At 45.4% G+C, this 16,718-nt stretch overlaps 2 protein-coding genes across 2 annotated transcripts; both read left to right on the top strand.

Moving 5' to 3' along the window:
* The first annotated feature begins 414 nt into the window (after positions 1-414).
* On the top strand, positions 415-10,665 carry LOC122375744. Its single transcript, XM_043355237.1, has 4 exons — positions 415-714; positions 8,422-8,577; positions 8,982-9,147; positions 9,452-10,665. The coding sequence occupies exons 1-4, from the start codon at positions 505-507 to the stop codon at positions 9,574-9,576; spliced, it is 657 nt and encodes a 218-aa protein (XP_043211172.1). The 5' UTR covers positions 415-504; the 3' UTR covers positions 9,577-10,665.
* A 281-nt stretch (positions 10,666-10,946) lies between these two features.
* Positions 10,947-13,880, top strand: LOC122375743. The gene is made up of 4 exons (XM_043355236.1): positions 10,947-12,051; positions 12,294-12,443; positions 12,984-13,155; positions 13,529-13,880. The coding sequence occupies exons 1-4, from the start codon at positions 11,842-11,844 to the stop codon at positions 13,750-13,752; spliced, it is 756 nt and encodes a 251-aa protein (XP_043211171.1). The 5' UTR covers positions 10,947-11,841; the 3' UTR covers positions 13,753-13,880.
* Positions 13,881-16,718: the final 2,838 nt, after the last annotated feature.

The raw sequence follows: 16,718 nt of genomic DNA, 5'->3' as shown, positions 1-16,718 counted from the left end.
TACCAGTCGGATAAATACCGCGCCGTGCCGTCATGTTCTGTCTGTGATACACTGCTGTTACGTTGCTATAGGCTATGTAAAAGGGATGGCTAGCACACATGCTCAAATAGAATATTGGCTTCACTTTACTGGTGCTGGCAAACTGAGGGATTACCGTTACTTGATAAATTAGAACAAAGTTGTGAACAACGTTTATATCGAATGAAGAATGCTGTGGATGTGAACAATTGAGCTAATGTTCTAGTGTAGCTATGCTAGCATGCATCCGTTTAGAGCTCAACTGTTGAACAATAAACAGGTACTGCGGTATGCACCACCACAAACACACGTTCGAGTCACCCGTAACCTTTAAATCAGTCTAAGGCGACCAATGATGGACCTCAGCCCGTGTGACGTCAGCCCGGACTGCCGGCGGGCCGGGCATTGTGTGCCGCGGGTACCGGCGCGGCCCGGTGCCGGTATATAACCCCCCTCGCCTGCGTCCTCTCGAACACCGCCGCCGCCATGAAGCTGCTTCTGTTTGTCTGCGTGTGTGCGCTGGTGGCCGCCGAGCCGCAGCCGGGCGTCCCGTCGACGCCGCAGCTGGCCGGCGTGCTGACCAACCTGTACCGCCGCTTCCTGCACACGGTGGCCCCCAAGCAGCTCGAGCTGCAGGATGCGCTCGATATAAAGTGGAGCGATGGCTTCCTCGCCGGACCTGCCTTCTATTCTCCGGTAGGCTCATTGAATTAATTCGTCAGCGGTTGGACGTTTGGAAGACCTGTTTGTGTTACGATAGCCTATTGGCGGCTCGGCTTTGAAAGATAAGGAAACATTAACCCTCGCGGGCCCGGGGGGGGGCGTTTTTCGCCCCCCCCTGGCGAATATTTGCGATAGCTCCCGAACGCTTAGGGATAGGAAAGCGAAACTTTCAGTACCTTTTCTCCCATCAATTTGACATCTTCTGAAGTAAATATTTTTGACCTAGCCCCCTTGATGACGTCAAAGGTCGATTTTTCTAGACCCCTGCAAGGCAAACTTCGGCGTCACAGACGCGAACTTCAAATAGCTGCTTAAAATAGAGTTTTAGAGATAAAGACAAATTACGAGCACGGTTGTGTAGCGTTTGACGTAGAGAAAAATAGAAAAATAGTTTTGGTGACCTGAGGTCAGAGGTCAGGTCAACGACCCCGAAATGTGGTTTTAGTTTTTCGCAAATAACTTCGACAAAAATGGTCCTAGAGCTACGGCAGTGGTACCATCGCATTCGCCGTGTCAAGCCGCGTCGAATGATATATATTTTGTTTGGAAAAGGTCAAATTTTATGTTGACCTCATGTGACCTCGAATGACCTTTGGGTGACCTTGACACATGAAAGGTCGTTTATGATGGATTTGTACCCGCTGATCACGAATCTGGCATCCATTTTCTTCTAAGTCTTCATTTAGAGCTTCCGGATGGCAAAACTGTCTTATTTATTATTACTAACTTGAATTAGTGAAATAGCCTCTAGCAAGGATACTCTTCTGTGACCTTGACCTTTGAGCAGCCTTGTATCGTAAGATGAACCACAAATAGGGAACTGATAAGCCTCCAAACATTTCAAAACATCTTGGAAGTTAGCACGCAAGATGTACGAAAAAGTGCAAAGTTTGAGGTCAATTGTGAGCGTGACCTTGACCTTGACCTTTGATTTTGAGCACATATTCGGAATCCTCAGATTCTCTTCTTTCGTTTGATACCCAATTTTGCCGGTTTGATGCATCCTGCCATCCTCTAGAAGGCTTACTTTGAGATCACTACACATGTGCCGGTTTTTGCCTTTGACCTTGACCTCTGACCTTGAAAATTGACCTGAGGTCAAAAATTTTAGGTGCTTTAGAATCGTCTCGTAAGGACCTTTCGTTTTGTATCGCTTTTGTTTCCGTAGCTCCCTTATTTACGGAGTTAGACAGGGGGGGCGAAAAACGCCCCCCCCCCCCCGGGCTGCGGTGGTTGGGATTACCCCCGGGCCCGGCCGGGTTAAAGCAGGTAGGAAAATTTCACGTAACTCGTAAAAAATAAGGTCCTAGGTCATCTCAGGGCATGAGTTATTAAGTTCAAACTAAGGTCCTGTTCGTCCATTTATGATCGAGCTGTTCAAAAAAAAAAAACGGAGAAAATCAGCCCAGAATTTTTTTTAGACCTTACTATGACGTTTTAAGTCAAAGAAAGGTGACCAATGAGATAACTGTGGCTGCAAATGTATGAGCTGCCCTCATAGCTGCTCTAATACAATCCAGATGTCATTCCATACGATTCGGGCATGTGTCTTGTGATTGCTCAAGGAGGCTGACCCTTCTCGTGACCTCACAGGTCATCATCCATTTAGATGACCGTCCATGGGCGGGATCTACTATGCTCATTGTTCATCCTTTTTAGTCTCATTTTAGAAATTAAGATTTACTTTTATAACCGAGTCTCGTCATTAAAAATTGAGCATATTTGACTTTGATTGACCTTTCTGTGACGCCAGAGGTCAAAAATCGATGTCACCGAGATAGTGCATTGTGCATCTTTAGATCTTTCGAATGTCGTCTGAATTTCATCTGATCCGACCATTGGCTCCGGAGAGACCCTCTGCCCCCCCCCCCCCCAACAGAACATAACAGGACATGAAACATACCAGATCCCAACGGGGCACGGGTTTAGTTAGTCAAAGGCAAATAACTTTGGAAGTGTTAAGATCGAAAATCAAAGAAACGTCTTTCCACATCACCATTCACCGTTGACAAGTGCCAAAACAGCCGCAGTCAGTTTTTATATACCTTATTTAACACGCGCAGTGGAAGGGGGGGGGGCGGATTTCGCCCACCCCTCCTGTTTTTCGCCAATAACTCGCGCCGCAAGCACAATATCAATGTGAAATTTCGGCTACCTGTCCAGAATTGAATTGCGGATCTTCTCGTGCAAGAAGTAAGAAAATCGGTTCACAACTTTTCTAATAATAGCGGTGTAAAGTCAAACATCGTGCCGCCGCGGCGGCGCGGCGGCGCGGCGGCCGGCGCTAGCCGTTAAGCGCCGCCTGAATGGGGTTGGGAACTCGATTTTTTAAGAATGCATGAAAATGATCAAACTATTTTCACAGAATTTATGGTGCATACCATTGCCTCATAAAATCAATAAGCTGAGAGAAATGGGGGAAGAAAGATAGGAAACTTGTTTTGAAAAACTCTTGAAAAAAGATGCTCTTGATGCTGTTACGTCACATGTCACCTTCTGCGGTTGACAAATAATGGCGCATCTGGCGCACCACAGATTACATGTTATATCAATGGGTGAAAGATGTTGTTTGCTTCACTCTGCCATTCGCGCTGTTTTTAACTTTAAATTATGCTAAAACATTTACGGATGAAATGTTCAGTGTCAAAAATTGATGTGTCTGCCGTGTACTATATTCCCACTTAACATGAGCGCGTGATAAACATTTTATGTACCTCGAATTTTCAAATGATAAAGATGATGAATCGGAGGATACTGAAAAGCAAAAGCTCATTCCAATATTTGGACTACTTTACGATTAAAATGTTTACATTCCTGTCATCTTATTGATCATTTATTTGTTCTTTTTTATGAAAATAACTTAAGGCGTTGAGAACCGAGGTAATTTCTATCTACCGTGCCTTAACTTACCAGCAACAGCAATCTATCTACGCCCTACGGTGCAAGCTACGGTGGCAAGGGAGACTGTGAAAGAAGCGTAAGATGGATTCTAAACAATTCTTTTGTGATATACTGAAGGGCAAAGTGCAGAGAAGAGCGTACAAGTCCTGTTTTGTGCCAGGCTGTTGCAGTAGCACTTATGAAACTCCGAAAACGATCTTCGTTCATGTCCCGAACAACATTACCCTGAGGAGATGATCGTCTGCAATAGCAGGAAGAACTGATGCAAGTACTTTGAAATCCACTATCAAGTCGGTGCTATTGTTGTAATGATCACTGTGAGGTGAGATATTTTGTGCAAGGGCTGAGTGTAATGCCCAGGAAATGACCTCCATTCGCCCCCTGACCGGTCAGGGTTATAAAATTTGAGTGGATGGCGGTCCGTTTGGGGTTCAAATGTCAATTGTATTTTGTTACTGTCAAACAATACATGTTATGCTGGCAGCGAATGTGTGTAACGTCGTTTTTCGAAACAGAAGTTAGAACTGTAACGGCAGAGTGCTTGCTGGTCTCATCGTAAGTATTGTAAGTGTTGTAAGCAAAAGCATTGTCAATATTGTAAGCATTGTGAGCATTGATGTATGGTAGATATCACCTCACATGATCTCGGCTCAGATAACCCTCTCCGGTGTCCCTGTCAGTAAATGGCACCTGGATCATTACAGATAAGATAATTTGTCATAATTCTTAAAGAATTGGGTGGTTTTGACTCGTTTACTCGAGGTGCAGGTCGCATTTCAATACTTTTCCATAGGCTTGCAATGTAAAGGTCACGACTCTGACCTAACCTCAGGTCACAGATAAAAAATTCTGAGATATACAAACGACACATACTGCAGGTACTGTTTTGAAGACTTGATGAAAGGAAATAACTTCGTGAAAAACTCAAGCTCTGACGTGTTTGCAAACTTTTCTGAGGTGGGGTCAACAAACCCGCTCTGGTTACCTGACCTGACCTGACCCGGCATTTTTTTTTTTGCTGAGATGTGCGCAATGAGCATTTAGGAAAAGTCACCAAATTTGAGCTGAATGTCTCGCGGCGTTTGGCAATTGTACAAGAAAATCCTGAAAGGTCTCCCCGTCCGAAATAGGGTTAATGTGTAGGTATATGAAGAGTTGCAGATGCCAAACATACCCAGATCTAAGACTGCAGTTCCCAGCGCCGCTGCAACGTTTTTAAAACAAGCATACATAGGACATACAAACATGTTTATTTGCATCTGTTTTGGATAATAGCAACTCATGGCGCCATCACCCGCGATAACTGTTAGGATTTGAGATATATTTTTATTTAGGCCATTAGTTTGGCTGTAATGTTTATTAATATTAGTTGGGCGGAGTTTGGTAGTTTTTTATTAAACTTGTGGTATGTTGTGCTGATTGCGGGTTGTTCAAACCTTTCAAATGTAAGGACCTTATTGAATTCAACCCTACCCCTACACTACCCTACATACGACTGGACGCTTTCCAAGCCCACAAGCATCACGACGCCGAGATGGAATGCAGCCGAGGAATCACACTCGCCATCTGCTCTAGAGCTAATCGTGTGGGGCGGCGTGTGGGGCGCCGCTTAGCCTATGGGGGTGCACTTCTAGTGGATGGGGGACGGGGGTGCACCTGCACCCCTTTCATATGGAAAGTTACTTCCCTGATTACAGCTCCCCGTATTGCACCTAATCAGGGAACGGCCAGCAAACGAAGGAACTATTTCTGGATGACAGGCGAATAACCGCTCACGCAAGGAGCGGAGCTCCGCCCCGTCCAAAGTGGCCAACAAAGCAGAGACAGAGGCAGCATCACATCTTCCATCAAAGAACTGGTTTCTGGCTTGGAAGATGAGCTCCATCTTTGCATCCGAGTCGGTGCTGTCAGGAATCAGCTGGTCTAATGGAGTGAGAGTAGTGAGACGACTAGCTATTGTATCAGAGCTGCCTGGTCTTCGTAGCATTTGCACCGATTCTTCTCGATCGGACTCTGAATTCTGTCCCTCCTGCGTATTACTTGAGGCATTGCTATGTAGCTAAGTCTTTGGCATGGCAGAGTTTCATTATCCATGCTTTGCAAACAGTGCCATAACAACACAGTTAATTAATCACCAAGCTTCTTTGCAAGTTCCAATACAGTTGAATCGCACGCGATTTGAGTGCAAAAATCAAGAAAAGTGCCAACTTGTTCCCGTAAAATATTTTGAATATTGACCTAAAAGAATGAGTAATTTCCAGATAGAATAACAGTGAAATCAGTTTTCGCTTGCCAATAAAGCTCACAGATATTGAAGCTCCATTATTAAAGGAACATTTTAGTATATGCCATTCTTGATAAAACTTCTTAGCCACGCAATACCAGCGCAAAATAAAGAGACACTGAAAACACGACCAATCACTCCGATTTACCATAGGAAAATACATAGAAAATGTATGTCTCAACTGCGCCAAATATACAGACAGTTATATACCTACATGTGACGTCATGATTAGCCCGACCAATCAGAAGCAAGTTGTTTTCAGCCACAAATAATCAATTTCTGAACTAACTAGGCATTTTTTTAACAAAGTGATTTTAAATTAAATCATTAAAAATTCTGAGCTTTTTATTTTACCAAAACATACAGAGCATGCAGATAGGTCCCAACCCTATTGTAGACTGTGCCGGGGCGGGACGGTTCCGTCTTTACATCGCGCTCCTTACCGCTGATTATATTCGATTCGCGTCAAATTCGGTGAGAAGACTGAGAAATGTAAAAGCAATCATATGGTCAAAGAATTTTGAAAATCGGCCGGTAACAACTTGAGTTATGAGTGTGTAAACACAAAATTGTGATTGCCGCGTTTCCCGCGTCGGCCGATGCCGCTTCAGCCGGTGACATCTTACCCTTAGCAGGCTTCTAACTGCCATATTTATTGTTGGATTATCTAGAAATTCACCATACATACTCACAAATGTTTGCTCTTTCATATAGTGAAAGTTTTAAAAAAATCGGCCGGTAACTTTTTGAGTTATCGGCGTGTAAACGCAAAAAAGTCGCTAATATGGCAGATTTGACCACATTTGACCTCATTTGACCTTGAAGATATTGACCTAGGGTCACGAAATTCACACACAATAGAGTTCCCCATGGCCCGCACCTACCCTCCAAATTTTGTCTTTCTAGCTCCAGTGGGAGCTGAGATCTTAGGGGGGGCGACATCCGCCCCCCCCCTTCCACTGGGCGTAGTACTCGCAACCCTTCCACTGCGCGTGTTAAATGTTGTCTTCTAGTGCTTCTTTGATGGTGAGGACATGATGGCACACATCAATTGCAGTCGATGGATAGCCTGCAGCACGATTAACCCGCGCCCCACTGGGGGGGCTATTTATAGCCCCCCTCCCGTTTTTCTGCAATAACTTCCAAACCGCTTGACGTATCGACGCCAAACTATCAGTACCTTCGGCTGCATCAATTTGACACCTTGTGTCAAAATTTGAACTTCGTACCTACCATAGGTCGGCCGGAAATGACGTCAGAGTGACGTCATGTTCGGCCGATTTCGACGCAAAACATTGAACCACGGCAATCGCTCCCAAGAGCTCATTTTTTAAGCTAGATCCAATTTCTTTGCATGAGAGGACTCAGAATAGACTGCGCTATCAAACTGCTATCTCGGATATTCGAAATTTTGAAAATTTTGAAAAATTTTTATAATAAAATTCAAAATTTATATTTTTGCATTTTTTCTTCTTTTTTTTTGACTTTTCGAAAAAAACGGAATATATGTGATAGAACGCATTATTATGACTAACTCTAGCAACTTTTAGCTAAATATCTTCAAAAATGGCCAAGTTATACGCATTATTGCAAAAAATTCACAATTATAAATTTTTCAAATCAATTTTTCAGCACGTATTTGACATCGTACACCAATATAAATAGCACCATCGTGTTCCTGAGCTCAAACTGCATCCAATAGACAGCTTTTTTGTTGAAAAATTTCAACTTCAAAATTTGACCTTTTTTGACCTGAAAGTGACCTGACCTAAGCTAAATTTGACTCAAAATGACCTCGAATGACACAGACGACATCAAATTCGAAATGTTTGGCCTAAATGGACCATAAAACATGTGTCACGTGACCGACGGATGATATAATATTTTCGTGACCTGTGATGACCTGACCTTGACCTGAAAATCAAAGTACAAGTTTGGTACCCTCAGAGTATCTAGAGCATCTGTTCACGAGTGTGTGAACCAAAAATGAGCCTGATCTGACTTGTAAGAAGGCGGCCAGAGCCCAAAACGTGAAGAAGCCAAAATGCTAATAATTTTTACTTTGACCTGACCTGTGACGTCATAGGTGACCTCGAGGTCAATGAAATTAGGTTTCGCTCGACAGTTTTTCCGGGGCTATCAGACGCCGTTTGAATTTTGACGATCGGCCCAGTAGTTTCGGAGTTAGGAGGGGGCTATGAATAGCCCCCCCCCCCAGTAGGGCGCGTTATACGCAGACCCCAGTGGGGCGCGGGCTAAGCTAGTATATCCTATGCATACCTTATCTTTGGATTATTCCGATAGTTTTGTTCATTCGTGTTTCATATTCATGGCCTTTCCTGATCCAAATTCTTTGATTAAAGGAAAGCTTCTCAATACCCATATCATCGCCCATCAAAATGATGGTGCGATTAGTTGCTAATCACTGCGCAAGAACGAGCGCATGTTCTTGTACCATGCTTTCGCTGTTACCTTGCTTGTTGCCCCTCCAACAGATCAATGCCACTTTTGACGGCAAGGAGAGAACTGCGTTCTCCTTCATCAACTTTCTGATCAACCCAGGACAGGCGGGCCACCTGGGCCAGGGGAGCTGGGTGAAGAACGACGTCTCCGAGGTGGTTTTCATGTACCACTACGGAGCAGCCGTGAAGGTATGGTCCACTCCGAGACGCACTTTTCCAGACTGAATCAGTTTGCATGGTCAATAGTTAGTTTTCGGGGTTCAGTGGTGATTGGCGAAGTTGCATAATGCATTCTTACTTGTCTGCTACGTGGTGGTTAACTAGCGCTAGGCGATGAAAACTGACAATGGCTAACGAAAAAGGGCTAGTTGTTCAGCTGTATTCATTTATCTTTTTGAGATTGGTTCATTGTTCACAAATGAATGTACGAAGATCTTGGTTTTACAGAAAAATGGTAGGAAGAAACAAAAGCTTGAAAGAGATTTTGTTCCGTTTTTGTTTGGAACTGCGATCCCATTGATGGCAATCTTCCTCATCTCGTTCACTGCCTTCTCCACACAGTTTGCAGTTTACACTATTCGTTTCAACCGCAGGTGCATCTGATCTCCGAGGACGGCAGCTACAGAACGGAGGTGATGGGGAACCCGCTGGACCACAAGGGCTCCAGGTTCCTGGTGTATGTGCCACGGGCCACCTACAGCGTGTTCGAGTCGCTGTCGGGAGACGAGGCCACCTTCCACTCCTACATTGACATACCAGGTGTGTGCCGGTGACAGGACCATCTGACGCTACGCGCAGGCGATTATTGCTCACTCACACACGTGACTTTGGACAGTGGCCTGAAAATGTACGGGGTACCTACAATTTGTCTCCATCTTGAGGAAACGAGCGATTTTTAACAGAAGGCCGTTTTGGTGTGTTTAGGGAACGACTCCAACGATGAATATATGTACAGTGCACACAATCACACAATCACACTTCGGATGAGGTGAGCTAGCAGAAATTTAAGCTTAAGCGTTATAAAATGATACAGTTGATGACCGACTTGCTATCTTTCTTGCAGCGTGGTCCAGGGAGCATCACCAGGAGTTTTCTGCCGAGGAGATGGCGACCACCTTCCCTCAGCACGCGCAACTGTTTCACCACCTGGCCAAGCCGGGGCACCACGGCCACACTGCCCGACGTTAGACCTGGGGACAGCCGCGGCCCGCCGTCACTGATATCGCGCTGCAGGCACCGTCCTGACGCCATTATCCTGCGCTGATGGCGACTGTATCATGGTGAAGGGGGTTTGACCTGTAGGCTGTGGTCTGTTATACCTGCTAGAGTTTTCTTCATGAATAAAAAAGGAAAGGCGGTGTAGTAAGTGGCACGCCCTTTCATAAATGAAACATATCTAAGCTTCCAATATATTTGTTACTGATGAACCATATTCTGGTCACGTGAAACATCCTCGCTCCCTTGCGCCTCGCAGCTGTACAGTGTACAGGGTGTCTCAAAAAAAGTGTCACGGTTTTGAACATCTCCCATTTCCTAACTACATGACCTACATCGTTCAAATTTTCCAGATTTAGTGGCAATATTATGACATTTTGTGTGGCAGAATTTCAAGTTCCTAAGAAAAATTGTTTTTGCACCAGAACAAAAAATAAAAAACTCAATATTGGGCGCTATAGGAGATGGTATACGTCACAGTCTGCCGACGATTTCGCTAAGACTCCGGCTTTTGCTTGTTGCATCCAGCAACATGCTCGTCAGTAATTATCTACAACTATTAGAGACCAAAAACGTCACGCAAAACAGACAATGGAATTGCAATCACCCATTAGTCTCAGAACAGCGCCGTTGCCATGCCTGACTCTTTCGTCAAAAGCTGCAGTCGCTGACACCGTGCAAAGGACTTGTGACACACTGTCACATTGCGCACACCCAGAAGCTGTGCACGTTTGAGTAGGAATTTTAAAACTGTCCATCAGCTATCCTTTCTTCTCTTTATGTGTTTCGGAACAAAACCGAGTAGAGGATTTTGTCATCAAAGATGAAGCCGTCGACTGTCGAGGCATTGAATCTCGCGTCGTCTGAAAATCAGTGTTGATCGTTGACCATGTTTGTGGCTGTGCTTCAGCTTGCTGCTGTGCTCCAGACGGCAGTTGTACACGGTGTTCTTACTTATAAAGGTTTCAAAAATGTATTGCTGAGCTTGTTTCTGGATTCATGATCAGGCGAAAGGGGCCCAGACTCTTCAGGATCGACGGCAGGCTGTGACCTATCATCTCCTACAGCACGAAAACTGAGTTTTTTATTTTTTGTTCTAGTGTAAAAACTATTCTGCCTAGGAACTTGTAATTTTACCACATAAAATGTCAAAACGTTGCCACTAAATCTAGAAAATTTGAATGATGTAGGCCTTAAGGTTACGAAACAGGAGATGTTCAAAACCGTGACACTTTTTTGAGACACCCTGTACATAGATATGATAGGTATAACTTTCTATGTAAAGGAAATGTTTTATAAGGCGTATGTTGAGCAAACGCAGGCACAATCAGATTTTTAGCAAATAGTTATTCTCCATTTACAGGGCAATTCAGATGATCATCAGACGAAGCTTTAGCGAAAAAAAATGAAAGACACATTTCACACTACTTTTAAATGCTTCATAATGAGATCGTTTGATTTTTTAACCACAGTAACTTCATAAATCAGCAACGTCACAAGTATTGACACCGCGCCTGTTTAGTAGCTGATAAATGGAGAGTATTCTGGTCTAGGGGTAAGATTTTTGCCTCTAGATTCAGCCATCTGGGTGATCAGGGCTGATAAATGTGAATCGTAAGCTCATCTCAGTAATAAAAAGAAAAAATTTTTGCAACGGTGTTGTTATAGATCATTTGCCATTGAATGCCTACAGGCTACAACACTTATCCATTTTCAAATATGTTCCGTCAGTTTGGGTTCTACAGCTTCTGTGTTTGAAGTTGATAGCTTTCGGTCAGGATTAAACTTTTTCACTGGCGTGTCGGCAATTTTTTAAAGATATCCCGTTCACATAGACAATTTACAATGAAAAACTACACGTAGGTAATACAGAGCAGAGCTGAGAATCAACGTGCAATATCCACTTGATAAAACTGATAAATTGAAAAAGCGAAGAGAGTCTCTTAATAAGAATGCTCATTTTGGCTGCATCTTGCACGTTGTTTACATAGAAACCAGCCCCGCGGGAGCCCCGTGGTCTGATCATTATCGCATGTTCATGGCAAACCAGGCATCATGAGAGCTGACTGTTGCCAAAATCCTGATCAAACGCAGACCAACACGGATGCCATCACGATGTGTACTTTATGCACATGACAACAGGCCGGCGTGTGGGCTGAGCTGCGGCCAAAGATCGGGGCCCGCTCACTATATAACCCCACGGCCCGGAGCAGTGGTGCACTCCTCTCACTCGACGCCATGAAGCTGCTCCTGTTTGTCTGCGTGTGTGCGCTGGTGGCCGCCGAGCCGCAGCCGGGCGTCCCGTCGACGCCGCAGCTGGCCGGCGTGCTGACCAACCTGTACCGCCGCTTCCTGCACACGGTGGCCCCCAAGCAGCTCGAGCTGCAGGATGCGCTCGACATCCACTGGCGCGAGGGCAAAATGGCCGGGCCCCGCTTTGTGTCTCCGGTAAGTTGGAAACCCAAATTAGAATGCGGACTTGCTGTTCTGGACTGAACGGGGTTTCGTTCATGTGTGCCGTGAAATTCAGGGGTTAATCCTGAATTTCAAGGGCGTAAGGCTGTGTCTCTGCTTATGTCTTCTCTTTACTGGCGCATAAAACATGTATTTATTGTGCATTGGCCTCATTCGCTTGTTTGCCATAATAACGCAAATGTTCTTAACTGCTTCGTCCTTCTGCCGTACGACAGGTCAAGGGAACCTTCAATGGCGTCGAGGAGCCGACTTTCTCCTACGTGAACAACATGATCACCCCGGGTCAGAAAGGCTTCTTTGGCCGGTGGACCAAGCACGAGACGTCGGACCTGCTGATCACCTACCACTACGGCGGCTCCGTCAAGGTGAGAGAACGGACGCGCTTCTCAGGGAAGAAGACTCCCAAATTTGCTCTGACGCTCTCTCTTAGTTACATGTATAGCACTGTATCGTTGTTTCGTATTGAAAAGAAGTTTTATAGTAAACTCTAAGTGACAGTTTCTGGCTGGAAAACATCGAACAGACTGAATGGGCATTCTACTGCGGTGTCCTAAATTTTCGGCATAGATTCATAACAGTGAAGTGGACGGAGGCCCACTTGTTTAGGCTGTGGTTCCGCGACGATGCAGGACAAGCTCTGGTAAACGGGCACCCAGGCCGTCATTCAGAGCCATGTCCTTACAGGGTACACAGGACACAACGGACACTAGTGAAAACTTTATTACTTACATGACATGTGTCACTGGCACCTGGCACCGTTTCCAAAACGCTAACAGCGTTTCCTTGCTCAAATGCTCAGTTACTTGACATTTGTTATATCCCTAGATACATATCCGACGACTACTTCCGTGAGTAAATGACTGCAAGAATATAGGATTTCTCAACAATCTCCTCTCCCTTCTCAGGTTCACATGCTGACGTCCGGTGGCATTCACAAGGAGGTTATCCTTGGCAACCCCATCTACCACAAGGACCACTCCGCCAAGTTCAACGTCATGGTGCCCAAGAACACGTACTGCATCTTCGAGTCCCTCTCGGAGGAAGAGTCAACCTTCAGCTCCTTCGTCGCCGTCCCCGGTAAGGAAGGATTTCGACCTGCGTATTAGTACATTTTCCTTTTTGCTTTTGACCGATGTGAGAACGGAACGATTATCATCTCCATCTTAGAAAGACAAATATTATTTTGATGATTATATAAGTTGCCTTGGGCAAGATGCATAAGTTGAAGCGTCCAGCACCGTTGTTCTAGCGTGGAAAGAAAACTAAGCAGTTTGCCTGTAAAATAGGTATGTGTTGAAGTGCACAGCAAAGCACGAGGAAGCATCGCCATTCATCAAATGATTTTGTTTTGGTATCTAAAGAAGTTTGGTTGGTTTGCAATTCCCGCGGCCTCCAACACTATGGTTTTAAATCAGCTCAGCCGCTGACACGCCTTTCTCGTTCCTCGCAGCCTGGGACCCGACTCATGCTCACTACTACACCGAGAAAGAGATGGAGGTCAAGTTCCCCGCCTTCACCGAGCTGTTCCACGAGCTCTCCAAGCCCGAGGTGCACCACGAGGATGGCTATTTCGAGGAGCACGGTCACTACAATGAGGAGCACACCGAGCCCGAGCATCACGGATACCGCAGGCGCTTCCGCGGTCGTCAGGGCAAGGGCAACTTCTTCTACTAAAGGATAACTGTTCAATGAGTGCAACTCTTTTGCTGGTTAAATTGTGAATCCTGTTCAATTTAAACGCTCATTTTTGTCGGTTGATAAGTGCGTTGTGAGGTGCTACAAATACATGTAAATCTGCATGACAATATCTTTGGAATCCGAATGTGATCGAAGAGCGCAGTCTATAGCACTGAATAATATTTCACTGTAGCACTGAATAGTGAATAGTGAATACTGAATTTTCATTACACTTCCCGCGCCCCACTTGGGGCGGGGGGCTAGCCCCCTCCCGTTTTTCTGCGATAACTTCTCAACCGCTTGACGTAGCGCCGCCAAACTTCAAATACCTTCGGCTGCATCAATTTAACACCTTTTGTTAAAATTTGAAATTCATATCTATCATAGGTCGGCAGGAAATGACGTCAGAGTAACGTCATGTCGGCCGATTTCGACGCAAAACATTGAACCACGGGAATCGCTCCCAAGAGCTCAGTTTTTAAGCTAGATCCAATTTCTTTGCATAAGAGGACTCAGTATGGACTGCGCTATCAAAATGGTCTTGGATTTTCATAATTTAGAAAATTCTGAAGATTATATACCTATATTAAAATTCAAAATTTGTTTTTTTTACCTCTCATTTTTTTGGCTTGTCGAAAAAGCAAGCAAAATATACCATGATCGAACACATGCTTATTACTTACTCTAGCAAATTTTAGTCACGTATATTCAAAGATGGCCAAGTAACTACGCATTATACCAATTTAAAAAAAAATGAAATCAATTTTTCAGTACGAATTTGACATCATACACCGATATAAATAGCACCATCGTGTTCCTGAGCTCAAACTGCATACGATAGACATGTTTTTTTTTTTTGTTGAAAAATGTCAACTTAAAGATTTGACCTTTTATGACCTGGAAGTGGCCTGACCGAAGCTAAATTCAACTCAAAATGACTTTGAATGACATAAATGATATCGAATTCGATATCTATGGCCTAAATGGACCATAAAACATGTGTCACGTGACCGACTTATGATATCAGATTTCCATGACCTGTGATAACCTGAACCTGACCTGAAAATCAAAGTACAAGTTTGGTACCCTCAGGGTATCTGAAGCATCTGTTCACGAGTGTGTAAACCAAAAATCAGTCTGATCTGACTTGTAAGACGGCAGCCAGAGCCCAAAAGGTGAACAAGCCAAACATCGATAGTTTTTACTTTGACCTGACCTGTGACGTCATCGGTGACCTCGAGGTCAATGAAATTACGTTTCGCTTGGCAGTTTCTCCGGGGCTATCAGATGCCGTTTGAATTTTGACGATCGGCCCAGTAGTTTCGGAGTTAAGAGGGGGGCTATGAGTAGCCCCCCTCCCCCAGTAGGGCGCGTTTTCACGGACTCCAGTGGGGCGCGGGTTAACTCTCGCCAGACCTATTGGTTTTCTACATACGCGCCGGCCGAGGGGAGGGGGTACGAACTGAGTACGACCTCTCCCCTCGCCGTTTCGCCCCTGGTGGAGCTAGCGCGTCGCGGAAAAAACAGACGTGTGCGCCGTTACGAGACGTAGATATTGGTAGGTACCCGATTTTAAGGTCCTAGGTCAACCGGTGACCTCTGAGGGCAGGTCAAGTGCCCCAGGTTACGGCTCAGTTTTTGGTGAATAACTTTGCAAAAAAACGGCCGCAGAGCCGCCATTTTGGCAGCATCTTGTTATCCTCGCTCAGGCGCGTCGAATGATATACTTTTTGTTTGGGTCAGGTCAACTTAGGGTGTTGACCTTAGGTCACGGTCAGGTCAGCACCCCCAGGTCACGACGTTGGCCGAAAGACGTCATGTCGCATATCATTCGATTCGGCAGGTCTTCCTGAGTCCATTGGTGGCTTTCATGACTCGCTAGCTCGATTTGATCGGGAGGTATTGACGAAAAACTAATATGACCTTGATGACATCATAAATGACGTCACGCAAGGTCAACATTGCAAAAGTGACGCATCTAACCTTGCAAGGAGTGCATCAAATCACGATTCTGTGTGCTTGAGATAGTTGGAGATCGTTCCCGGCGCCAGAATAGCAGTTTTCATTTTTCCCCATTGACTTATAATGGTGAGGTCACGAAAATGACCTGACCTCATATGACCTTTAGGAAAAATCCGAGATATACAAGTTGTGAGACTCATAATGGATACTAGATCCTGCAAGTTTCATTTCCCTGTGACATCTCCTCTGGCAGTGAGGGCGTTGCGAAGTTGCGACATCTGAAGACCGTGCAGAGGTTCACTTATAACGTCATAGGTCAGTGACCTGACCTGACCCAAAAATGCGGTTGGTGTCAAAAGATCCGGCTTGAATCACAGGTCAGTTATGCCAAGTTTCAGCTCTCTATCGCCAGCGTGTTCGGAGCTATTGCAAAAAAAAACATATGGGGGGCGGCAACCGCCCCTCCCCCTCGGCCGGCGAGGGTTAAAGGTAGTGTGCCAGCTTTCCTGGACCGTATGGAGTTAATGGCCCAGATAAGGAGAACCGGATTTTTAGAACTTATCCATACCTTCAAAACTCATGGAAACGTCTTAAATTCTTCAAATTTTGAGTACCCCAGTGCGAAATTCGCCCCGACGGGTTGTCGGTCGTACCCCAACCACATTTCACACCACTATGAACAATAAATGCACACACTGAAATCGCTATTACCGATATGCTCATCCAATCAAGTTTCGATAAACCCGTTCATCATCATCTCCTGCGGTTTCGAACACGCCTGTTAGGTGGTGCGGTAGACAGCGCCCAAAGCCAGGGCCCCGGTAACGTGAGGTAGCCGAGTCGGGGCAGCGTGCGCTGACCCAAGCCGGGGCCGCGCGTCCTCCCGGTGTCATGTGATAGCCCGCGGCTGCCCGCGGGGATGCGGTAGACCGCGCCCAAAGCTGCGGCCCCGGCTTGGGTCAGCGCACGCTGCCCCGAGTCGGCTACCTCACGTTACCGGG

This window comes from Amphibalanus amphitrite, unplaced genomic scaffold (genome assembly GCF_019059575.1).
Source record: "Amphibalanus amphitrite isolate SeventyFive unplaced genomic scaffold, NRLGWU_Aamphi_draft 001909F_arrow, whole genome shotgun sequence".
Classification (NCBI taxonomy): Eukaryota; Metazoa; Arthropoda; class Thecostraca; order Balanomorpha; family Balanidae; genus Amphibalanus; species Amphibalanus amphitrite.
The sequence above is the reverse complement of the archived record's forward strand: the minus strand, read 5'-3'. Positions and strand labels throughout refer to the sequence as shown.

Coding starts and splice junctions, on each gene's coding strand:
- LOC122375744 (XM_043355237.1), top strand. CDS start 505: ATGAAGCTGCTTCTGTTTGTCTGCGTGTGTGCGCTGGTGGCCGCCGAG. Junction 715..8,421: donor GACCTGCCTTCTATTCTCCG/GTAGGCTCATTG, acceptor CCCCTCCAACAG/ATCAATGCCACTTTTGACGG. Junction 8,578..8,981: donor ACTACGGAGCAGCCGTGAAG/GTATGGTCCACT, acceptor TTTCAACCGCAG/GTGCATCTGATCTCCGAGGA.
- LOC122375743 (XM_043355236.1), top strand. CDS start 11,842: ATGAAGCTGCTCCTGTTTGTCTGCGTGTGTGCGCTGGTGGCCGCCGAG. Junction 12,444..12,983: donor ACTACGGCGGCTCCGTCAAG/GTGAGAGAACGG, acceptor CTCCCTTCTCAG/GTTCACATGCTGACGTCCGG. Junction 13,156..13,528: donor CTCCTTCGTCGCCGTCCCCG/GTAAGGAAGGAT, acceptor CGTTCCTCGCAG/CCTGGGACCCGACTCATGCT.